We start from the raw sequence: 25447 nt of genomic DNA on the forward strand, positions 1-25447 counted from the left end.
ACAAGTAACATTATGTGATCTACGTTAAAAAACACACAGACACACACACACATTTTTGTCTGGTATGTTGAGAATAGATTATGGCATAAAAATAAAAGATTTCTCTTCTAAACATATTGCCTTACTTATATGACAGGGTTGCTATGAGACTCTAATGCAAAAAAAATGCTTTAAAAATTATAAAGCATAGTGCAGATCCAAACTATAATTATTTTACAAACAACAGAGTTCAAAAGCCAAGGTGCCTCCCACCTCTTCTGATCCTTGAGTAGTAACTGCGTTCATGCAATTAAACTAGCCTATTTAAAAGAAGCTGCAGGAAAATTGATAACTATGTATTCAAAAAAATATAATTTTATGCCTGAGTTTTAATTCAGTTAGATTTTGCAGATTGCTATTTATTTTATGTTCAGTTTTTGAAATAAATGCTTAAAAAAAAAACGCGTTAGTACTAGGCTTGAATACTGAAGACTTTAAATATAACAACAGACCAGGAGAGGAGCAGAAGTGTGGGAACTTTAAACCCATTTCTTACTTAATCCCCTCGGAGAGCTAGACTGGAACACTGGCTGGATCTTCCAACATTTCTGGGGGTGCTCTCTGTTCTTTGCAGTGGCCCTGCCGCCAGGTGAACGCTGCTGGTGGGAGAGCACACACTTAGTGCGGCCAGCTGACCTTCACAGTCTGGGGGGAAATTTTAAAGGATTGTGGACAAGAGGCCTTGAGACTCCAAGAGGAAGAAGAAAAAGGGGCCCAATGAAGCCTGAGCTTCCCAGGAGGTAGAACTGAGTTAATGAACAGGGCTGATTATCCAAGGTAATCATGTAAAAGAGAAGGCTAGGAGGAGTTCTAGATGGCTGCAACTTGGAGTTTACTCTGCCTAAGGTGAGTGTTTATGTTTCTGTGTTTTTGCTTCTCAGGCAAGGTTTTGTTAGGTTTTGTTTTGTTTTTTTTCTTCCTTGTTCCCTTCTCCCACCGCTCAGTGTGCAAAAGCAGCTCGCTCTGCGTGCCAGACCCCATTCTAATCCTTCTCTTCCCTTAGATTCCGAGCCCGGTTAGAATTAGCCTCTGCATCACGGGCTCCTGGGACCTTCTGCTCTATGCTCCTGGAGGAGGGAGCAGCTGTGTTCATCCCCCTACCCGCAAATGCCTCCGGTTCTTATTTGGCCGACACTCCCGCGGTGCTGCTGTCCAAAGACACACCTTCCCAGCCAGCCCAGTGGTCACGTCTCGCCCCAGCGGTTCGGGAGAAGCAGTGGGAACTCTGCGCTCCCCCAATCGAGCCCGCTGCGCCGGGCATCTCCCTTCCCTTCCCCTTGACAAACGACCCAGCCTCTATCATCCCTGCTCCTTCCGATCGCTAGTTTTGTTTACGGAGCAAACCGAGGCTTTGGGCAACCTGCGGTTGCACGGTTCTCCTTCGGCTTGGGGAGGGAGGGGTAGCGTTCACAGTTCTCCAGTGTGCCATAGACTGTTAGACCAGATCCTTCAGATCTGGAGGCACACGCAGTGGGTGACAGGAGAGTGCCCCCTCCCCCTGGGCTGGTGGGGGTGGGGAGAGGAGCAGGGACTCGGCTTGGAGAAGGAGGCAGGGAGGCAGCTGCAGTGCTGCGAGGGGTGCGTGCGCGTGTGCCCAGCTCGCCTGCTGTCTCCCGTCTCCCGGCTCCGTCTGCGCTCCTTGGTGCGCGGGGCACGGGGGTCCGAGGGCCGGGAAGCCAGAGCAGCGCCTCTCGCCCGGGCCTCGCTTTCTCTAGACGCCCAGCAGTCCCCGGGGCCAGAGCGCACGGGGCGGGGCGCGAGACCCGGGCCGCGCTCCCAGCCCCCGCCTCTTGCGCCCTGCCTGGCTCCCTCTCCATTGAGTTTTCCTGCCGCGGGTGCTCATCAATGGTCCTGCTCGGGGATGCACACGCAGCTCGCGGCCGGAGGGTGGTAGCAGCCGCCGCCTCCAGGTGCAGGTTCTCTCCGGCCCCCGCCGCCACCCGCTGTCACCGCGACTGGAGCCCCGGGCGCACTGAGGTCTTGGCCATGGGGCTGCGGAGGCTGCTGTTGTTGCTGGCGTGAGAAGGGGCGACGGAGTTGTCGCGCTCGGGGGTCCCCAGCTGCCTGCATGGATGTCTTCAGCTTTGTGAAGATTGCAAAGCTTTCGAGGTAGGGGCTGCGCGGGTTCCGTTTGCACCTAGGGCCGCTGCCGCGGGCAACTTGATGCCTTATTTTTCGGGAGGCTGGGTAGAGGCAAAAGCCGGAAAGCGCGACGGGGCTTAAGACTGAAACGAAGTGGCCGGGGGCTGCCACATTCAACTTATTTCTCACTGGCTGCTGAGGCTTGTGTAGCCACAGGTGTAGACCACACACAGAGAGGTACATACATGCCCTCACCAACACACCGATATTCACAACCATTTGTTTTCCCTAAGGAAAAGCCCCAGTGGTGCTTGGGGTCCCATGTATCATTCAGGGCTAAGAGAAGGTGGTTGTAATTGCTACTGCTAGGGAAACCCAGAAGTGCTTGGAGCTTGGGTGCCTGCCTTCCAAGCTGCAGAGACCAAAAGTGCCGCCTTCCCCCCACTCCTAAATTACACCTCCACACCTCCACAGAGTTAGCGCCTAGGTTGACCAGGTGCTCCCAATGGTAACCTAAATGATGAGGTCATGGAGATAGAAGAGAAAGACTTTCAGCCTTTTTCTTTGTGTGTGTGTGTGACTATATTCTTAAGCCTCGAAAGATTTAGAAATTTTCTTCTAAGTGGCCATGTTGTTAAAACAGTAGCTAAAACTAAATCATCGATTCGGATATTTTTGCGTAGTACTGATAAAGGAGGAACATTTCCACGCTTGGGCCGCCTAGGTGTTGCCTGGCCAGAGCACTCCTCGAGGTCTTCTGCCTGCTTATGCTTCCAAAGTGTTCATTTGAGCCACAGAGTAAGGTCTGTGCTTCTTGCTATGTGACATTAACTGGGAAGAGCCCGATAGGAGCAGTCTTAGAAAACCATGCCCAACCTTCTCTGCCCCTGGAGCTCTTTATAGCAGCTACCACCAGGACGTAGGAGGTAGACAGTTGGGTTTTTCCAGGATGTAGCTTAAAAACTTACTTGCAATATGGACAGAACAATCCCAGGTTTTCCTTCAGTCCTGAGTGTCAGAGTGAGATGTGTTGATTGCATCAGGCAGGGATGAGCAGCTTCCAATCGTCCGAGGTAGAAACGTATGTTGACTTTGCTTTGTTAAATTACATTTAGACCACTTCAGAAAGGTTATGTTTGGATGTTGCCATTCTTTCTGACATCTACAGTCTTTGTTCTGCCTGCCCATCTCCACCTTCCCTTTCTACTAATATGGGCCGTCTTCATGCCACTAGCAGATTTCCCCAGGGAGAAAGGCCCAGTGCAACTTACTCTAAGTAGACTGGAGATACACCGTTGATAGGTCTTAGAGCAGCTCAGGAAGAAGTGTTGTCCTACAGATCGGAAGACTGATGTGTTAAGCAGTGGATGATTGTGGTGTGGCAAATTATTTGCTTTCAAGCTGATCTCATAGAGGGCCATTGCTTCACACCACTATTCTATTAACTTCCTGCATGCTTCTGCCTAGGGCTAGTTTCTAAACAGCTGTCAAATAATGAACCATGGTTGGGAAGCAGCTGTGGGCAAGTTTAGAGACTGAGTGGAACCCTCTGTGTGATGGACAGAGCTACTGCTAAAGGGAAAGGGAAGTTCAACCAATAGTATAGTTCAAAGTAACCAGGATACTTTTTGGTGGCCTCAGATGCTAAAAATAGCTTAACAAAACATCTAGAGCCTTGGTTTAGTCCTTAAACTTAGGAACTTCGGAGAGGACAGTGTCATGTGTCAGTGAAAAGATGTTTCATATTCTTTTTACTAAATTCTAGGATGCCTACATGATATTCACAAATCTGAGTTTTTGCAAAACTCAAGCAAGGTTGTGGGGAGAGTGGTATCTTATTTAAAAGAGAGTTTAAAATTTAGTAAATGAATGTGAGTTTCACTTTCTATCCTTAATGTGATCCAGTAGAGTGTTTATTCTAAAGACAGAAGGTGCAAATGTTCTGAGCTGATGTGCCGATTAAGAAATCTTCCATCCATATAATTCTTCTTTTTCCTTAGTGTGAGCTCAAGGATGGTCCCCAAGCTGAGATAGAAATACCTTTAGAGGGTCATCAGCACGTAAAAACACGTTTGCAGTTGCTTGTTTCTGCCTTGGGAGGAAGAAAGTCTTGTATGCGTTTTAAACACTGTTACAGAAATCAAGTTCTTTTCTCAAAGGTGAAGTATAAAAGTGCTTATACTGCAGGATTTTCCTGATTTCAGAATAGATAATCTTCCTAAAGGATTTAGCTTTGATCAGCATGGTTACTTGAGTGCTTAAAATTCTCTTGGTTTAGAGGCAAACACATGTAGTTACCCTGGGTCCTGGCCTTGCCTTTGGTTCCTACAAACTCGAGTTTCTAAATGTTAATTCAGAAGGCATATCTTGGAAGTGATATTTGCTTAGTGTCCTATCTGTGAGTACAGACAGTGTAATTACAGAGAATTCCAAGAGAATATTAATCGACACTGGAATAAATAAATTGCATATTTTGACTTTTTAGAGTGTCTACATTTAACTATTTGTTTCCAGACTCTATGCCCTTTTAATCGTGGGAAAAATCAGAATTCACATTGCCCCTCAATAACCCATTACCATTAAAACAAATTGCTGCCAAGTGTTAGAATTCCTGGCAAGTAGTTGGGACCCTTTACATCATCGGTAAGAGTTATGACCCTTGATTGCATCCTTCGTGGGTGGCACAGCGTGTCATGGTTCTATCTGAAGATGGTTTTTTCCGTTCTTCTAATTTTCTGGTTCTTAAACTGCTTGATAGTTTACATGCAGTTTTACTTCACTGTTTCCTTGGTAACAGTTCTATATCATTTTCCATCCTTGTAGATGAGAGCATTACAGATGATTGCTTTATAAACCAGTAATAGTATAAAAACAGGCATATATTTTTATTGTTACTGCTCTTTGCATTGACTATTTTATTTGTAAAGCAGATGCACTCTTTCAAATGTTTATAGAAGAATGCAGCCCAGTAGAAAAACATATGATTATGCCCCTTTTGCCTGAGGGAGATGATTTGAGATCCAAAACTCATAGGGATGTTATTAAATTGAGTGATATGTTCATAGAGTCCCTGATTTGACTTCATTTCTTTAAGCAAAATGGTAGACTTGATGATAATGATTGAGTCCCCACTGTTGATATGATGATTTCTTACAGTAGTAGGTAAATTTGGGGGATGCTTTATTTTGCATTTTCTTGTAGTTGCATGGGTTATTTTGTGGTATATAGCAGTGACTAATATCTGTCATAGTAAAGAATACTAATTTTCTTACAAGTATCTTATATTTGAGGAAAAATATAAAATACATATGTATAGTTTCCTTAGATTTTTATGTCAAATCCATTTAGATACTACTAAACTTCTGTCTTTTACCTTTATCTTATTCAGAATTAAATATTTTCCAGGGAAAAGGGGAAGTTAAAGAAGTAGTGCAAAAGGTCAGGGTTTTCCCGTATCTGCTATTTTTACTGAGTAATTGTATTAATATTGCTGATAATAGTGAGCTCTGGAGGCTAGCAATGAAAAACCCCCAAAGACTCTGGATTTGAATTTTATTAAAAATGCTACTTGCTCATCTTCTGAGTCCTTTCTAAGTTCTGCTGATTTTTGTGGCTGTCAGGAGGTGAAATGATGAACAGTTTCATAACAGAACTAGATTCTTGTTTTAGGAATATTTAACTCTAGTTTCCCAAGGGTTGCTAGTTTGAAGCTGTGAAAGTCTAGTCGCTCACAGTTCTGGGAAGAAGGCGTCTAGGTCAGGCTTTGTTCCATTCCAAGCATCTCTCTCTCTCTCTCTCTCTCTCTCTCTCTCTCTCATTGTCTGGGGCAAGCAAGTTTTACCTTCTTGCTATCAGAACTTGGTACAGACTGACAGCTGCAGTGAAACTTACTTGTACTTTAAATGCATGACCTGGAAAGTCTCACTTTCTGCTTATGGTCCTTCCAGCTGTTCATTCTCTCCCTTTACGTACACATACACTGTTCAACTTTAGTCTTTTTTATTTCATTTGAGGTTAACCATGGAAGTTTAGCTGTAAGAGAATGTACATTATTGGTGAACTAGAAATGTATCTTTAAGGAATGAACTTGAAACCACTGGTTTCACACTTGGCTCAGTAAGAAAACTCAAGACCGTTTAAAACCTTTGTTGAAGCATACCATCCTGAAATCTACCACCATTACCATCAAATGATCTTGAATCTTGAAAGCTAATCATAGCAGGAAAAGAACATCATGAATAGGCTAAAACAGGGGTTAGCACATTGTGGCCTATGAGCCAAATCTGGCTTGCTGACTGTTATGGCATAGCCTGTGAGCAAAATATAGTTTCTTTATTTTCAAATGGTTCAAAAATATCAAAAAAAGAATAATATGAAATTAAAATTTCAGTGTCCATAAACAAAGTTTTATTGGAACACGTGTCCATTCATGTATGTATTATCTATGGCTGCATTTGCCTGACAACAGCAAAGTTGAATAGATGCCACAGAGACCTTATGGCCCACAAAGCCTAAAATGTTTACTCTCTGGCTCTTTACAGAAAAAGTTAACTGACCCCTGCCTGGGTTAAACAATGCCTTTTCCTGTTTTCTCTTCTTTATCATTATCAGCACACATGTGGGCACACGCATGTCAAATTGAGTATATTATAATAAATACTTGAATTCACTAATGCACATTACCAATTAATATAGACCTTATCTTTATTGAAACTTCTGATCTCAAATTACTTCTTGAACTGTTGGAAACTGACCGTTAGAAGTGGACATAATTGTTCTACTAATTTGTTGCACTTGGAAAAAGTATGCATGCTTATTCTTTGGTCACTAAGTTGACATGATATTTTTGGGGAGCTGGAGAGTTGCTTGTTAGGGTGATGTTTGCCTTCCATAAACATCCAGTTCAAAATGGATGGAAAAAGAATGGGTGATACTACTTGTATAGCCTCAACCAATGTGTGCTGATGAACTGATAATCAAGTCAACGGGAGAATGCCTAGTATTTCCTTACAGTACACTTGAGCCATCTGGTCCTAATGGCTAATGACCTTCACTAATCTGTTTCCAAATGGAAATAAAACTAGATAAGTGGATTTAGTTGTAGTCAGAGGAATGGAGGTAGGCTGTATCAATTTGGAGTTGAGTTTAATCTAACTTTCCTATAATTTGACTGAGAGCATTGTAATGAAAAACCATAGACTACCTCTAGTTCTTTACAGCAAAAGCATATATCAAAAGTATGCTGCCTTGCTTCTGAGTAATTTAGGTCATTATGTACTTAAGCTCTGAAAATTATCTTGAAGAAATCTAAGCCTTAGTTTTAGATAACAAAGTTAACATTCCCATTTTTTTTTTTTCCTGGCAAAGAGATGAGAAGGGTTTTCTGCCAGAACTGTTCTTTCAGAAGTATATTTTCAAGCATGGTTTACAGAATTTGGCATAAGATAAATAGTCTATACTAAATAATTAGTGAGCGAAGTCATATACAATTCATTCAACATTTGTTGCAAACAAATTGTCATATTTGTTTAGCTGAACAATTACTGTGTCAGTACTTCTTTATTGAATATAAAGGAATACAATGCACATGTTAAAAGTAAATAGCCTGCTCTTGGACTTGGTCTCAGAGAATAAACTTTTATTTCTGTTTTTACATTTGAAATTATATATATATGTGTGTATATATATGTGTGTGTATATATATATATATATATATATATATATATATATATATATGATTGATGGTTAAAAAGTCATCAACTTGTGTGTCTAAGGAGTCTCTGTTTTACTGCTTTAAGCTCAACAAGCAAAGTTATGATGATATTGAAATGGGTTTTTACAGATGTCAGTAAGTTTTTATTTTAGAAAACCTTTTTTGAATGCTAGGAAAACACAATCATTTCTATGAAAGAAATGTTTCCAAAGTTTGAAAATGAAAAGTAATTTCCCTGCAATTACAATTTACTATAGGGTTTTAATTTTTATTTTGGTAATTTTTTATAGGCTTCACAAGTTTTACGAGATTTGCTTAATTGAAAATAATGCATGATTACCTGACAAAAATTAGGTTCAAAGAAAGCAGTAGGCAAAAGTTCATAAAATTAATGGTAAAATTTTCCCAGTGAATGTAGGAATTAGTATATTTTTCTATTGAACTGGCACAGCTATTTATCTGGTCAGAGACTGGTGTGGGGGAGAACACACGCCATCTGGCTAATTCAACATTGGATCACATACTGACTGTGGTGATTTTACGATGATTCCTGTAACTGGAGTCCTGGATATTTGTCTCTTCTGAAATTCATGATCCAAGTTACCAGTCTTTTCCCTAGTACAGGAGCGGTTAGCAGTCTCAGCTATACAGTGGTGGAGTCTGGAATTAGTTTTGGTGTAAATCCCAGACATGCCCAACTGAACTGTGGCTCAGGGTAATGTCCTACTTCATGGCCTAGGGCCTGGGCTGGCAAACTATAACCTATCTGATGTGTTTACTTATTTTAGAAAGTTTATGACCTTTTTTATAAATAAAGTTTTATTTAAACAAAGCCATGCCCTTTTGTTTGTATACTATGGCTGCTCTTGAGAGAGTTGGATAGCTGTGACAGAAACCACATGGCTTGCAAAGCCTAAAATATTTATTCTCTGCCCTTTACATGGGTATTTTACTGTTCTTCTTTGATCTCTCTGCCCAGTACTCAAATTTCCCTTTGGGGCAGTCTGGGTGTCAGCCTTCTTTGTTGCCGGGGGAAGGATAGATATGGTTGGAAGTTCACCCTGAACACAGTCACCCTTGCCAGCCCCACTCTGGGGTACTTAAACTGTCAGCACTTACAATACCATTTGTAGGTTAACTTAGAAGCTTTGTAACGTGCAAATTGGATCCTCCCTGTCCCCTCCGTCTATATACTTTTGAGGACAAAAGCCATATTCTTTATCTTTACCCTTTTGGGTTTGGCCCAATTCACTTGGTTCCTTTGAGAACCATATTTCTCTGTACTTATTATTCCTCCTTTCCAGCCTTAATTTCCTACTCAACACCAAACACACATGTGTATACACACACACACACAGACACACACACGTCTACCCCTAACCATGTTGAATTTTTTAGAAGTCCTAAAAAGTGCCACACTCTGAGCCTTTGTATAAACTCTTCATTTTGTCTGGAACAATCTTTATGTTGCCTCTTTTACACCTGGAAAATTCCCATCTGTCTTTTATGTTTCAGCTTTTAATCTAAGGTTGTTCCATGTCACCTTCTCCAACCTCCCAATCCTGGGTGAAATAGCTCGACTGACATCTTTTATTGGTGAAGATAATTTCACTGCTTTAACAGATTAACCCCTCAATTTTTGTGGCCGATCTCTTGTTTGCTTGATGCACAAAACAGGTATACCTGATGGTGTGGGGGAGCTCTGCTATGCTCAGTCATTCTGAGAACCTGTAAGATAGGACTCTCTCATCTTCAGTATGCTATCCAAGATTTCCTGCACATCAGTGTTCAGCTGACAGATGAGGGGAGAGAATGGTAGAAGATTGGGTGAGAGGTTTTTAAGGGCCACGCCCAGAATTGAAGTATACCACTCTACCCTAATTCCATTAGGCAGAACTCTGACCCTATGTCACTGTGAGGCAAGCTGGGAAGTTTAGTGCAATTGTGTACCCTATCTGTGCTGGACATCTCGTGCCCTGCTCTTTTCATAACATTTCTTCATTATGTGATAGATTGCAGTTTTGTTCCCAATTCTTAAATCTTCCCTGAATCCAAGCCTTTTCCATGTGACATTATAGTTCTACCTCCTAGAGGTGGAGGTACTTCTTTGCCCCATTGCTGTTGGACTTGGCCAAGTGACTTGTTTTGACCAGTGGAATAGGGACAGAAGTCACAGGATATCTGTTTTGGTACAAGTTTTTGGTAGGAGAATGCCTTTGAGGTATTGTACATTGCTAAAAAAAGAATGTAAAAAAGCAAAAAGCTCTTAATATTGCTATATGAAGAACTGCCTAGTTTAACCTGTTGGTCCTAGAAGCTTGATTCACATGGACCGGCACCATCAGGCAAACCTGTGAGCATGAAAACAGATGCTTATTCTTGTATGACACTGTGTTATGCAGCATTGTTGTGGCAACAGCTGACTGGTATAGATTGTATTATAATTGAATCCGGTTTTGATCTGTGTCTCATTTATGAACTCTTCAAGGGCAAGTACCCTTGTATTAAACCTTCTTGGTCTGTAGTAGATACAGGGATACCTTGTTCCATTGCACTTTGGTTTATTGGTGCTTTACAGATACTTCACTTTTTACAAATTGAAGGCTTGTGCCAACTCCACATCAAGCAAGTCTATCAGTACCGTTTTTTCAACAGCATGTGCTCATATTTTCATTATTATTATTATATCTGTTATGGTGATGTGTGATCGGTAATCTTTGATGTTACTATTGGAATTGTTTTAGGCTGTCATGAACCACACATATAAGATGGCAAACTTAATTGCTAAATGTTGTGTGTGTTCTGACTGCTGTACCACTAGCCATTCCCCTATGTCTCTCCCTTTCCTCAGGCTCCCCTATTCTTTGAGACATAACAATATTGAAATCAGGCCAATTAATAACTTTACAGTAGCCTGCAAGTATTCAAGTGAAAGGAAGAGTTGCACATCTCTCACTTCAAATCGAAAGCCAGAAATAATTAAGTTTGGTATGGAGGGCATGTTGAAAGCTGAGATAGGCCAAAAACTAGACCTCTTGTGCCAAACAGTTCACCAAGCTGTGAATACAAAGGAAAAGCTCTTGAAGGAAATTAAAAGTGCTACTCCAGGAAACACACAATTGATAAGACAGTGAAATAGCCTTATTACTGATATGGAGAAAGTTTGAGTGGTCTGGATAGAAGATCAAACCAGCCACAACATTCTGTTAAGCCAAAGCCTAATCCAGAGCAAGACTCTAACTCTTAAATTCTGTGAAGGCTGAGAAAAGTGAGGAAGCTGCAGATAAAACATTTGAAGCTAGCAGGGATTGGTTTGTGAGGCTTAAGGAAAGAAGCTGTCTCCATGACATGAAAGTACAAGGTAAAGCCAGCAAGTGCTAACGGAGAAGCTGCAGCAAATTATCCAGAAGACCTAGCTAAGATCACTGATAAAGATGACTACACGAAACCACAGATTTTCAGTGTAGACTAACCTTTAATTGGAAGAAGATGCCATCTAGGAGTTTGATAGCTAGAGAAGAAAAGTCAATGTCTGGCTTAAAAGCTTGAAAGGACAGGCTGACTCTCTTTGGGGCGAATGCAGCTGGTGACTTTAAGTTAAAGCTAATGCTCATTTGCCATTCCAAAACTTCTAGCACCCTTAAGAATTATGCTAAATCTACTCTGCTTGTGCTCTAGAAATGGAACAACAAAGCCTAGATGTCAGTGCATCTGTTTACAGCATGGTTTACTGAATATTTTAAGCCCACTCTTGAGACTTATGTTCAGGAAAAATAGATTCCTTTCAAAATATTACTGCCCATTGACAATGTACCTGGCCACCCAAGTGCTCTGAGGGAGATGTACAAGGAGACTAATATTGTTTTCATGCCTATTAACACAACATCTGTTCTGCAGCCCAATCATCAATGAGTAATTTTGACTTCCAAGTCTCATTATTTAAGGAATTTGGCTGGTCTGAAGGTAGTGAGTTATCTCAATTGATTGTTCACAGTCAGTTATAGGTTGAACTTCTTGTTCTACTCTTTTCCACATTCTCACTACTACACTTGACTAGTTTTAAAAAAAGAAATATATTTTGTACATTTATAGCTGCTATAGAGAGTGATTCTTCTGATGAATTTGGGCAAAGTAAATGGCAAACCTTCTGGAAAGGATTCACCATTCTAGATGCCATTAAGAACATTCATGATTTATGGGAGGATGTCAAAATATCATTAACAGGAGTTTAGAAGAAGTTGATTCCAACCCTCATAGATGACTTTGACGGGTTCAAGACTTCAGTGCAGGAAGTAACTGCAGATGTTGTGGAAATAGCAAGAGAGCTAGACTTAGTGGAGCCTTAAGATGGGACTGAATTGCTGCAATCTCATCATCAAACTTGAACGGATTAAGGGTTGCTTCTTATGGATGAGCAAATAAAGTGGTTTATTGAGACAGATTCTACTCCTGGTGAAGGTGCTGTGAGCATTGTTGAAATAAAAACAATGAACTTAGAATATGACATAAACTTAGTTGATAAAGAAGCAGCAGGGTGTGAGAGGATTGACTTCAATTTTGAAAGAAGTTCTGTGAGTAACATGCTATCAAACAGCATCACATGCTACAGAGAAATCTTTCACGAAAGAAAAAGTCAGTTGATGCAGCAAACTTCATTGTTGTCTTGTTTTAAAACATTGCCACAGCCACCCCAGCCTTCAGCAACCACCACCTTGATGACTCAGCACCCACCAACATGGAGGCAAGACCCTCCATCAGCAGAAATATGACGATCCACTAAAGGCTTAGATGATCATTAGCATATTTTTAACAATAAAGTATTTATAAACTAAGGTATGCACATTGTTCTTTTAGACATAATGCTATTTCACACTTAATAAAGTACAATATAGTATAAATATAACTTTTATATGCACTGGGAAACCAAAAAATTTATGTGACTCATTTTATTGCAATATTAGCTTTATTGCAGTAGTCTGGAACCACACCTGCAATATCTCTGAGGTATGTCTGTACTGAGTAAGTATTTGGTGAATTGTGAATAAATCAGAGTGAAACCATACTGTATTCCACATGATGTCAAATACTGATTATCACAGGTATGCCTGCTTCCGTATGTCATTTATCAGATTGCACTGCTCCGTCTGATTTTTAGGACCTGCTATTACTACTTATTTATTGTAGCCATTTTATCCTTGGCAGTGAACTGTTCCCTACCTCTACAGCTTGGGACCCAGCCCTATATCTGGGCTCATATCCTCTCATTCTCATATTTCTTTTCTTTCCTTTCCTTCTAGTCCTAAAAGTCCTAGTCTTCTCTAATTATATACATTTTGTCTTTAGTGCCAGGAGAGAATTGTAGATAATATTGTAAAATAGATATAAAGTCTAAAGAAAATAGAAGGCTAAGTGATATCATTGCTGATAGAATTTCAAGTATTTATATATCTTTTCTTTATATGTTCAATAGCTTTAAAACTTTTTACAATAAAAGCATCCTACTTTTACAATCAGAAAAAAAATCTTTAAGTATTGTAAAATACTTAAAGATTTGATCATGGGAGGGCTTTTTTTTTTTTTTTTTTGTACTTAAATGTGATATTAAAGAACCTATGATCAGGTATTTTGCATACACTATATAGGGAAAGTGAAGTTTTAAAAAACCCCAAAGTGAAATACTATACTAAGTGAAAGGCATTGTCTTGCTAAAATATATATATTTGACCTAGAGTTAGTTTTTATATCACTCTTTTGAAATATCACACTGAATGAACACATTTTAAGAAAAGGGTCTATGAGAACTTTCCTTAAAAATTAAAATATAGCACTACCTGTAAAAAAGCAGAAGGAAATGCTCTATGTGGTGATATAGAAAGATCTCTGAATACATTTATTGTTAAGTGAAAATGTAAGGTAAAAAAAATGCTTTAAAAAGATGAGGGAGATGGAACATATATTTTTTCTTGTGTTTGCGTAAAAATGGCTGGAAGGATACACAGAAAAATAATAACATTACTTAACTCTGTAAAGTGGTAGTTCAGAGGGTTATACATGAGGGGGTGGGGTACACAAGGACATGAGTGGTTCTCCATGTACCATCCACACTTTATATTTTTATTTTATTTTTATTTGAAATGCTAGGTATGTATTACCAAGTAAAAAATAAACTTGAATTTCAAAAATGCTAAAAGAATACCCATATAAATTCAAGGGTCCAAACAACAATACCCACAAATTCTTCAAATATTTTTCTGATTGTAAAAGTGGACACTTTTATTGTAAAAAGTTTCGAATATATAGAATGTATTTAAAAAGATATATAAATGTTTAAAATTCTATCGGTAATGATATAGTCAGTTAGCCTTCTATTTTCTTTAAATTTTGTAACCATTTTACAGTTAACATAAATGCACTATTCTATCCTTAAGTTTTTACAAAATATTTTGTTCCCATATCATTAAACCTTGTTTATAATATAAAATTAACAGCTACATGTACCACAGTTTACTTAATGGTTTCCTATTTATTAACACTTAGATTGTTTCCAGTGTTTTGCTTTAGATAACAATGTGATGAATATGTTTACAGCTAAGTCTTTGGATTTCATGGGCAGCGTTTTTTCTTATGACATTAAAAATTGTATACTGAGTATTTCAAAACCCATAAAAGACAGGAGGTAATCTGAGGTGCCATTAAAATGATATTCAAATTTTATGCAAAAGTTGTGGGCATTCTACTTCCTCAAAGGTATTGAAGTTGACAAGCAGCATTTGTCACAGGAGTTAACCTAGTGACAAGACTTGAAGTACTTAGTGATGGGGAAAGCTTGAGTAATGGTATTTGGAACTTCAGGTGGATTTGAGCAAGTTGGGCCTTTGTCTCCTTATTTGTAAAATAGGAAAATTATGCAATATTCCCTCTAAGGTTAATTATATTTCAACAATTCCATTGTTTTACCATATAATGGGCAAATTCAAAAAAAATCATCTATGAGAACCTAGATTAAAATAGCTTGCAACACTATGCAGCTGTAAGAATAAAGAACAAGGAAACACTTTATGCAGTGATATATAATGATCTCCAGGACATATTTATTAAGTGAAAATAGTAAGACTCACAAAAGTAAATGTGCTTATATTTACATAAAAATACCAAAAGGATATATAAGAAACTAATAAAAATGGTATCAGAATGGGGGATAAGGGAGAAGAAAATCTATTTAGACAACAGAAAGAAGATTGGGTAAATATGATTTCCCAAAATGTGATAAAATGTTGAAAAATCAACCCCAGAGAAAATATAAATTGCTAACTCAGACAGTTCTAACCTGAATTTCTTAGTTTTCTCTATTGTGAATGAATGAAACATAAGAGATAGTTTAATATATTAAGGATATATATTGTACAAGTACAATAGAAATTTCAGATCTATAAAATTTTAATAACTTTTACTAGCAAATTAAGATAAAGCTGGAAGATCATATCATTATAAAAATGATCTGTTACTTTTTGCATAGAATTTAGTATTCTGAAGCAATTTTTTTTTCATTTTTAATATCAAGATAAGGTTTTCTCTGATGGAGATATAAACAGAAAAATATTTTTATGTTCCCCACCTTTCAACCAGGAAAGCTTATAAGTTTTTTCAACTTAAATTTTATTAATTGTTGACAGCAGTCTTCAAAATCTTATCCTCTGATGATCTTCTGTTCACTAAAGGGGACAACTTGATGTTTTCTAGAGAACCACATTCCGGGGATAATTTGATTATGATGCCATTAGTTCATAATTTGGCTTTCCGGTTGAGATCATGTTAACAGGCTGAAGAATAGAGTGTTATTTAAGTAAGTTGATGAAACACACATAGGAGGCAATAAAGCATCTAATCCTTCTCTACTGGTTAGTGCTTTACTTTTTCTCCCTTTCATGCCGATGTGGTCATGTAAACTCCATAAATTTCATGTATCTAGAATATAGTGATGTGTTAAAAAGGCTAGCTATTATAGGTATATGTGCTAACATTTTTTAAAGATCATCTGAATGCAAGAACATATATGCATAACACTATACTGTACATAATTCATAGTTTTATTGCTGGCCTACAAGTCATTTTAGATTTTTTGCTGTGTCCTAGAGTTGGCAAACCATAGCCTGTGGGCCAAATTCATTCAGTTTCCTGTGTTTGTGTTAAGCTAAGAATGGTTTTTACATTTTTAAATGGTTCCCAAAAATCAAGAGGAGAATAATATTTCATGACACGTGAAAATTATATGAAATTAAAATGTCACTGTCCATAAATAAAGTTTTCTTTGGAACATAACCATCCCCATTCATTTATGTATTGTCTACAGTTAAAACAGTAGAACTGAGTGGTTGCTACAGAGACCATATGGCCTACAAAATCTGAAATATCTGCCCTTTACAGAAAGTTTTCTGGCCCTGGTCCTATGTCATCAAATATCATCACGTGATTCTTGTTGGAAACAGAGGGAATTACAAATGAATATGTAGATACAGATTTAGATATATACATATTTTTACCTTTAGATAATACAACTTTGCACTTACAGATGTTTCTCTGTATAAATATTCCCACTGTAAAGAGTTCTTTCTCTTCTCAAAGAGTCATTAAACAATTTGAATAGGAATTGTGTTTTAAATATTTATATTCTCCTGCCATGCTCACTGTCTTTCCCACAAAGGAGATGTAATAGCCCACACTTGCTATGCAGGAAATGATTAAAAGCAAACAGATAATAAATTGGGTTCCCCTTTGTCCACTGGTTGCTCTGCTGAGACAAGTAGATCCTTTGAAGGGAGGTGTGGAAACCACACTGGAAAAGTTGGCTTGCTTCAGAGGAGAGATGAAATAGAAGGGGATGTTGCTTCCCAGCCCTGCCCTTCCAGGTTATCCAGCCGCACCTGCTTCCATGGGAGTGGATGTCAACACTCTACTACAACATGGGTCATTTATTTAGAGACACCTATACTTAGTAAGACATGTATACCCTAAATAGCTACTATGTTTTAAGTGAAAAATGTCATCCTCAGTATACTTTCTTGTTTTGAGTTTATCAGGACATTTTAGCTGCCAGTAAATCAATGCTTGATTAAAGGGGCTTAAACAAAATATTCCTAGATGCATGTGATTCCTGGATTGGGGTTCATGGACTCAGTGAAGTCAACAATGATCCAGGTGTTTTCCCTCTTCCTGCTCCATCGGCCTCAGGCTTTGTCACCTCGTGGGTGTAATGTGGTTGCCACAGCTCCAGGCTGTGGTTCAGAGGCATGAAGCAGGAGTGGCCAGAGCACTGTGAGCATTCTCTTTGTGAGGCTATTTCTTTTAATCATGGAGGGACATCTTTTCTAGAAGCTAGAATTTTCCCTTAGAGAGTCTCATTGTCCAAAATGGGTCACATGGTCACACCTAGCAAAGGGCAATGAGATGGTCTTCTCTGGCTCACCTTCACAGAGGCCCAAACATTCAGAATCAGGGTTCTAGCAGCATGGGGGAAGAAGGGAAGAGGAGTTGAGAAAGCAATCAACATGCTGTTCTTCTTTAATAATTTCATTTTTATTCAGAGATACACTTGGAAAACAATAACAAGGCTATTGATTGCAGAAGAAAAACATCCATCTGAACATCATCACCATATTCTGGTAGAAATATATTATGCTTATTGCCTTATGACCAAATTGAAAGTATATTCATTAAGATGCTGTCAGCAGCAAGTAATAGAAAACACAACAAAAATAGATTAAAGAGGAGGACAATTTTTTTTATCTCACATAATCCAGAGGGTCATTTTAGGGTTGGTAAACTTGATTCAAAGTGTCTGGGGTTTTTTTTTTTATCTCACATAAGAAATCCAGAGGGCCACTTTAGGGTTGGTAAACTTGATTCAAGGTGTCTGGGTTTTGACATCGTTTTTGATGTGCCATGTCAGCGTGTTGGCTGAACCTCATGGATGCAGCTGGAAACCATCATTCTTAGCAAACTATTGCAAGAACAGAAAACCAAACACTGCATGTTCTCACTCATAGGTGGGAATTGAACAATGAGATCACTTGGACACAGGAAGGGGAACATCACACACAGGGTCCTATTGTGGGGAGGGGGAAGGAGGGAGGGATAGCATTAGGAGATATACCTAATGTAAATGACGAGTTGATAGGTGCAGCACACCAACAGGGCATATGTATAGATATGTAATAAACCTGCACGTTGTGCACATGTACCCTAGAACTTAAAGTATAATTAAAAAAAAAAAAAAAAAAAAAAGAATGGCTGCAATAGCTCCGGTAGCATATCCTCACAAAAAAAAAAAAAAAAAAAAAAAAAAAAAAAAAAAAAAAAAAAAAAAGACCACAGGTGAGGAGAGGGAAGCAGGGTATGTTTTGTCCATGCCTCTTTTTTTGAGAGAGTGGAGAATTTTCTCAGAAACTTCATAGCAGAGTTCCCCAATCTTTCATTGTCCAGAATTGCACCATGCCCCCCGTGTGTTTCCTAAACCTACCCAGTGAGAGGAATTGACATGGCTAGTTTAGACTTGCAGACATCAGCAAACTGTGTTCTGCAAGCAAATGCAGTCCACCACCTGTTTTTTAAATAAAGTTTTATTAGAACACAGCCATTCCTATTCATCTACATATAAATTTTTGGCTGCTTTTGCAATAAAATTACTGAGTTGAGTAGTTGCAAGTGAGACAATATGGCACATAAAGCTTAAAGTATTTACTGTCTGGCCCTTTACAGAAAAAGTTTGCCAACCTCTGTTTAAGAGTCCCAGTGATTCTCAACTGGAGGACAGATGTTGTGAAATGCCCCTGGGGTGTTTTAATTGTTTATAATGATGAGGTGGAGGTCCTATTGGCATATAATGGGAAGGGACCAGAGATTCTAAACATCCTAACATGAGTAAAACAGTTTTACATTATGAAAAGTTGTCCTTCTCAAAATAGTAGTGGTCCTTCATTGACAAACACTGGATGATATCAATTAGGGTCTATTTCTAGTGTGAGAGAGGGCCGCAGCTCTCCCTACCTCTGTTCCACTGCCAGCCCAGCAAATGGCCATCTGATACCTCTGCAAAATTGAGACTCTGGGAGGAAAGAAGGAGGGGAAATGACTGCTGGTTAGGCAACGAAGAGCTCTGGCTCTAGAGAGCAGAGAGGATTTGCTGAATTGATATCTAAAAAGGGGTGGTTACATGGATACCTAATAATTATGAACTCACTCATCGGCTGGCGACAGTGGTTGCCCTAATGGGGAATAGCTCAAAATGCTGGAGTTATACACAAGTGGGAAATGTACTTCTCTGTGTTCCATATACTGCAGAATTTGAGTTCACAAATAACTGAAAAGGTCTTTTCATGCTTTTTTGTAATGAACAAATTATCTTCAACAAGCATGTACTAATCATATGATTGAAAGTAAGTTTATAAAGATAACACACAATTAGGTAATTGAAAATAATTTTCTTAGTGTTTATGAGGAAACCAATTAAATTCTTAGACAACTTTGTTGTTTGGGTATCATGTTGAAAATAAATTTACAATCGTGCATTTCTTCTTCGTAAGCATTTTCTCACTGATTGAATAAGGCATAATAGTTCATAATAAAAATGTCTCAGCTACAGTTTTTACCATATCTACAGCCATAACCACAATAAATGAAGGCATGAGAAGAGGTATGAAATATATACTGAATATTCCCACAAATGGGCAGGTATAGATGCTCACATGTTAAATGAATCAGATGTTTGATGATTGTAGTACTCTGATTTATTTGACCAAAACCCACAGTAAGAAATTTGTCTTCCATTGTTACCTAGTCCACATATATACCATGTGTGTATGTGCATGCATACACATGCACAATTAAAACAGAAGTTCTGCAAAATAATATTGTTTGATAAAACCTGATTGTTTCATTTTATCCTTTTTTATATTCTGCTTATTATAGCCTATTAAAGTGGCTTCATGACCCACTTCCCCCAGTAATTTGCTGCCCATGTTTGAAAAACACAAGGATTGTGGATGTGTGATTTGTTCCCCTTCTGGGAACTCTTCCCTCTTCTTCCTGGAACATCACTTTTTTCCTTTTGGGGTCTTCTCGTTCTCTAGGTCAACCATACCTCATATACCCCCGTGGCTACTGATTATCAGACTTCAGGACCCAGGCTGAGCCAGTGAGAGCTTGACCTCAGAGTTTTATGAACTTGAGTTGACAAAGAAAGGCTTTGTTCCTCTATGGTGACAAGCCTTTAGGAATGTAAGTCCAGAGCTCCCTGTAACCACAGGTGTCAGTTCCAGGGACCTCTGCCCCAGAGCTAGCATCTACTGAGAGGCTGGGTGAAAGGAGCATTTGCGGCTTTGGTTCCAGCCCTGTCAGAAGCCAGTATACCTTGGTGGGTTTACTTGTACAAGTTGTTTTATTTTTTCTTAATTTATTCTAAGATGGTCTCTGTCCTGAAAGGGCTCTAAGTCATATACGTTAACCAGTACACAAATGGTTAGCCCTGGCGATGGCCATATATTGATTCCATGGTAGGATTTGATTGGCAAAGAATCTTCTCTTGCATCTGGAGTGGGCTAAGCTTTTTGAATGACATAGCCATTGCTTCCTTTAGTGAGTCAAGAGGTGTGAGTGTATTACAAACTTATAGAAGATAAACTTACTGTGTATGTATATGTGTGTTTGTGTGTATACACATGCTCATGTGTGTGTAGAAAGAGAATGGGGAAATAAAAATCAGGAGAAAGGAGGGGAAAAAAGGAAAAGTAGACAGGGAGAGATTTGTTGACAAAAACTGATGTTATCATTAGCCAAAAATTCCATTTCCTCCCAAATTCTGCCTGTATTCTTTTTAGTGTCTGCAGAGATGTGACTCCTAAGACTTGAGAGTGTATTCCAATTTTAAATAAACAATTTATTGTTTGAATTGGAGGTTATCAGATTGGGCTGCAAGATGAGGATGTAGGTAGAGGTTCCCAGTAGTTGTAAACATCCTACCAGAAAAGAATCTTTGTCTCTCACTTACCTAAATGAGTACAGTTGACACTGTAGACACATTGGATCTTTGAGTCTCTAAAGTGCCTTGTCTAAACTTCTGTCCTTACATCAGTAACACTTGTTATTTTTTAAAACTGTTTTGTGATGCATAATATTCATGTAAAAAATCATAGGTGTAGACTCAATGGATTTCCACAAACTGAATATATATGTGACACAACTACCAAGTTCAAGAACTAGAGTACAACTTGAACTCCAGTGGTCTTTCTTGGAGCTCTTCCTGAAGTTAATCACTATCCTCCTGATTTCTATCCTCTGTCTTTGAACATAATATCAATGGAATCATATAGATGTGTCTGTCTTTTTTTCACTTAAGTCATGTTTATTAGACACATCTTTGTGTGTAGTTGTATTTCATTTATTCTCATTGCTGTACAGTATTCTATTGTATGAATATCCCCAATCTATTTATCCATTCTACTGTTTATGTTAAACAGAGTTGGTCTGATTATTCTCATGCCTGTCTTTTGGTGATCGTATGTGTTTCTACTGAGCATATTCCTAGGAGTAGAATTGTTGGCTCTGTAACTGTCTTTGATAGTCACTCCTATTCTTCTCTCCCCTCACTTTTTTTTTTTTTTTTTGTAAATTCACTGTTATCTAACCCCTACATTTGGCAGAGAAACTGTTGCATACGAAGTACATGCCTTCTTGAACAGTCTGAAAAGGTTTTTGTGCTAGACCTATAATATTTAAGCTGGAGCAGGATGAAAGTGCTCAGGCAGGCTATTGGCCAGCCCATTTGATTTAACAAGGTAAAGCTACTGTACCCAAACCACTCCAAAATGTCTAATGTCTGCAATACCAAAATCCCTTATGCCCTGCTCTTGTAAGGTTTCCTCCAAGGAGTGACACAGGGACCTAAATTCATTCTGTCTTGTGTATCCATCATCTTCAGCATGCAGCTTCAAAGACATGCATACAGCAGGCTGAGTTTGAAAGGGAGTGTGGAGTGGATGAGAAGGCTCACATCCCTTAGTGAGAACCTGTTCTGAGGCTAGATCTGACCACAAGAGGCTAGGAATTGTAATTATGGGTGCCGTGAATACGAGAAACTGGTCTGGTGACTAGCGGACCAATCTCTGCCACAGAGATCTCCTTGGAGTTCCAAGAGCTTTATTTTAATGCTCCTTTGAGAGCTTGTACCTTCTCAGTGTTGTGAGCTCCCCTGGGCATGGGTAAAGTCTGGATCTTAAAGACTATTGCTGTTTTACTCTCACAGTTGCTCTAGGCTTCTGCAATATGTCTCCATGTTCTATATTCTTTTATAGAAGTCTGGCAGTAGAATATATGTATTTCATGTTGGAGAAGATTTGGAAGATAGATATAGTGAGTTCTGATAGAATGTGACATATGCATTCTTAAAATTATGGCATTATGCAAAATCATGCAATGAAAAACACCAGGCTTACAGGGACAATGGGTGAGAGACACAACACTTAAATTACTCAAAAACTTTGTCAGTGACACATGTTTAAAAGATAAGAAGCTAATAAAAATGACAGCACACCTCTTCACAAATTGAATGGTTAAGAAATATGTTAAGTACTACAATACCTGTGGCGCTTTCCCTTGAAAAGCCCTGAGGTTTGCTTGTGGAGGTGGGTGTGGAAAGAGTTGCAGCTTGTGACTGGGAAGGTCTGGAAAGAGGGTTATCTAAACCTCTGAGGGGAAATTGTAACACCAGATGGGAATAGGCGTGGCTCCTAACACATGCTGTGAACTGAGGTATCTGTAGATGTTGAAGGGTGTGTGTGTGTATGTGCCTGTATGTGTCTGTGTGCATGTGTTCCTATGCAGTTGTGTTCTGGTGAGTGTAGTTTTCTGAGTTCATAGTGCTTCTCCCAGATGAAATTGTCCAGAAGCAAACACAAACTTTGCATTGTATTCAAATTGTTCCCTAATGTATTAATTCAATTGAAATAAATTCACATTTATAAAGCAAGTGTTATAGCAGAACTACCCATACCTGGATAGTGCAAATGGTTACAGGTAGACACACTATGGCATCTATTTTTTGCAATAAAGTTCTGATTAGTACATACCTGCTTATTTGTGGATATGGTTAGCACCATGTTTTTGACCACCATTATTCTCAAACCAGGTAATCTACTTCTAGGTAATTAAGAACTGACTGTAGTTTGGACTCTACTGTTGCTGGAGTAATGTGTTGATTTTGTTCTGTTTCAGGGGAGTTCCTTTGTATTTTCCGTGTAATGTTTGCTCTTCATTGGTAATCAACACAACTCATAACTAACCCTTAATTCGGTGGTTCCTCTGTGGTTTTTATTCCTTTAATATACAGGAAGATTACTCTGTTTTCCTAATACTGCCTCAAGATATAATTATCTTTCAGAGGAAGGCAGAAGGGTATCACATTCTTTAGAATATCCCTGTGTCAAAATAAGTCATAATTTCTGGTACAAAATAGATCAGTTTTATATTTCATTATTTGGCTTGACTGTGCAATGATGTTCAGGGCTTAGAATATTAGTGTTATTATGAGTACTGGTAATAGCAATGCTCTTTGTATTAGTAATCATCAATGATATTAGAAATGTTAGTATAATAAGGGTATTACTAATATGGTTACTAATATTAATATTAGCATTAATATTGTTACTTAATTTTACAATTTTATTGTTACTACCACTACTTCATACTATTTATGTTAGTTATTACTTTGCCACTTCCAGAATCTATAATATTACCCCAAGCCTCTACCTCCTACTGCTGCTGCTGCTGCTGTTTCCACTACCATGAGTACCTCAACTGTACTGAGGGCTTATTGTGTCCCAAGAACTTTTTTTTTTTTTTTTTTTTTTTGAGAGAATGTCTTGCTCTGTTACCAAGGCTGGAGTGCAGTGGCACGATCTTGGCTCACTGCAACCTCCACCTCCCAGGCTCAAGCCATTCTCCTGCCTCAGCCTCCCAAGTACCTGGGACCACAGGTGAGCACCACCACACTGGGCTAACTTGTATTTTTAGTAGAGATGGGGTTTCACCATGTTGGCCATGCTAGTCTCCAATGCCTGGCCTTCAGTGATCTGCCTGCTTTGGTCTCCAAACGTGCTGGGATTACAGGCATGAGCCACTGCACCCAGCCTGTCCCAAGAAGTTGATGAGCATTTTATAAACAATAACTCGGGTATTTAATCATCATAACAACCCAGTGAGATAGGTTCTATTGTTATTCCTGTTTGATAGAGGTAGAGGACACTGAGGGTCGGAAAAGATAAGTAACTAACTTATCCAAGGAAGAAGCAGAGTTAGGACTTGACCATTGCTCCGAAGTCCCTACTTGTAACCACTTTCTATACTGTAGAAATTAATGCCACTAGGATATGCTGTCATTATCTGCCTCTTATGATCACTGGGATCTGCATTTTAAAATAATAATGCCATTTCTCTTACGACAAGAAGAATTTGCTTTGTATTTTATATGTTTCTAGAGCTATAGAATTAAATTCAAATAGTCTCATTTCCAGTAATGTTAGTATTAATGAAAGTGGTTTCTTTCCTCTCTTGAAACAGAGATTTTTATCACTCCTACCAAAGGAAATAAATCAATAGGCATTTCAAAAGTCCCAAGTAGCCCTGTTTTTCTACATTACCATCCTATTACTTATCCCTTTCCTTCATTTTGACCCATACTGCCTTTGTACATTTTGTTTCTGCATTAAATGAATGTGATCTAGTAAAAAATAAAAAAGAAAAGAAAAAACAATGGCTGTCATGAGATGTCAGAGAATGTAAAAAAGTCTGCATTGTGGAAGTTAATATTAAATTGCAGGTAAAACTAGTTATTTTCCTTCTGGAATAATTGTTGGAGGGTCTGATTAATAATTTTCAGTGGCATGTATAATTAACTCTAGGGTGGGAACAGGTTTCTCATATTTAACAGTGTTTTCCAGTTAGTAACAATGTACCACTCAATTAATTGAGATGGGGTGTGTGTTCCACTTCGGACCACACAATAGTAAGCTTAAGAAAGTTGGTGATGGTTTCTAAGAATAAAGTAAAGAGCCTTAGAATAGAGGCTTTAATATTACTGCAGCACCTTCTTGGAACAGCTGTGGTTGCATAAGGTGTATTAGTTGGGAGACCAGATTCCCAACTCAGAATGCAACAGTAAATTGGATCCAGATTGTTCTATAAGCAGATGCATGTTTTTATTGGTGATTCGCTTCCTGTTTATCATTTTCAGTGACATTTACAATTAGTGCCCTTGAAACTGAGGACCACAAGTGCCAGGGAGTGTTAGTTTATGTAGTGGTGAGTCACAGTGGTGATAACATATGCTTTCAGATTTACTGCCCACCACAGACACCCTGACGGCAGCATCTGGGGTTTAGTCCCAGGCAACTCAAGGAAGAAAATCTGGGAAGACTCTTCTGTTTCTACCCCTGGACAGTGGCATATCCCCTTTCCTGTGGTGAACATGGCATTTTCAGGTCAGGGAGATTCTTCTATGACCCAACATACACTCTGCTTATGTTATAAAATGGTGAAATTTCACATCTTTCTTTTCCCTCTAAT

The 25447-nt window shown here is 38.7% G+C and overlaps 1 protein-coding gene across 3 annotated transcripts in view; it reads left to right on the forward strand.

The window, feature by feature from the left end:
• Nucleotides 1-25447, forward strand: part of FRMPD4 (FERM and PDZ domain containing 4) — an 869452-nt gene that overhangs the window by 271261 nt on the left and 572744 nt on the right. The window contains exon 1 of one of the 3 annotated variants that reach the window (XM_025372627.1): nucleotides 1592-2148. The exons of 1 other annotated variant lie outside the window; for it this stretch is intronic. In XM_025372627.1, coding sequence (XP_025228412.1) covers nucleotides 2108-2148 — 41 coding nt within the window. In that variant the 5' untranslated portion in view covers nucleotides 1592-2107. Of the gene's footprint in view, nucleotides 1-1591; nucleotides 2149-25447 lie in introns of those variants that run through there. One more of the 3 variants, XM_025372628.1, reaches the window with a different exon arrangement.

Source organism: Theropithecus gelada, chromosome X (genome assembly GCF_003255815.1).
Source record: "Theropithecus gelada isolate Dixy chromosome X, Tgel_1.0, whole genome shotgun sequence".
NCBI lineage: Eukaryota > Metazoa > Chordata > Mammalia > Primates > Cercopithecidae > Theropithecus > Theropithecus gelada.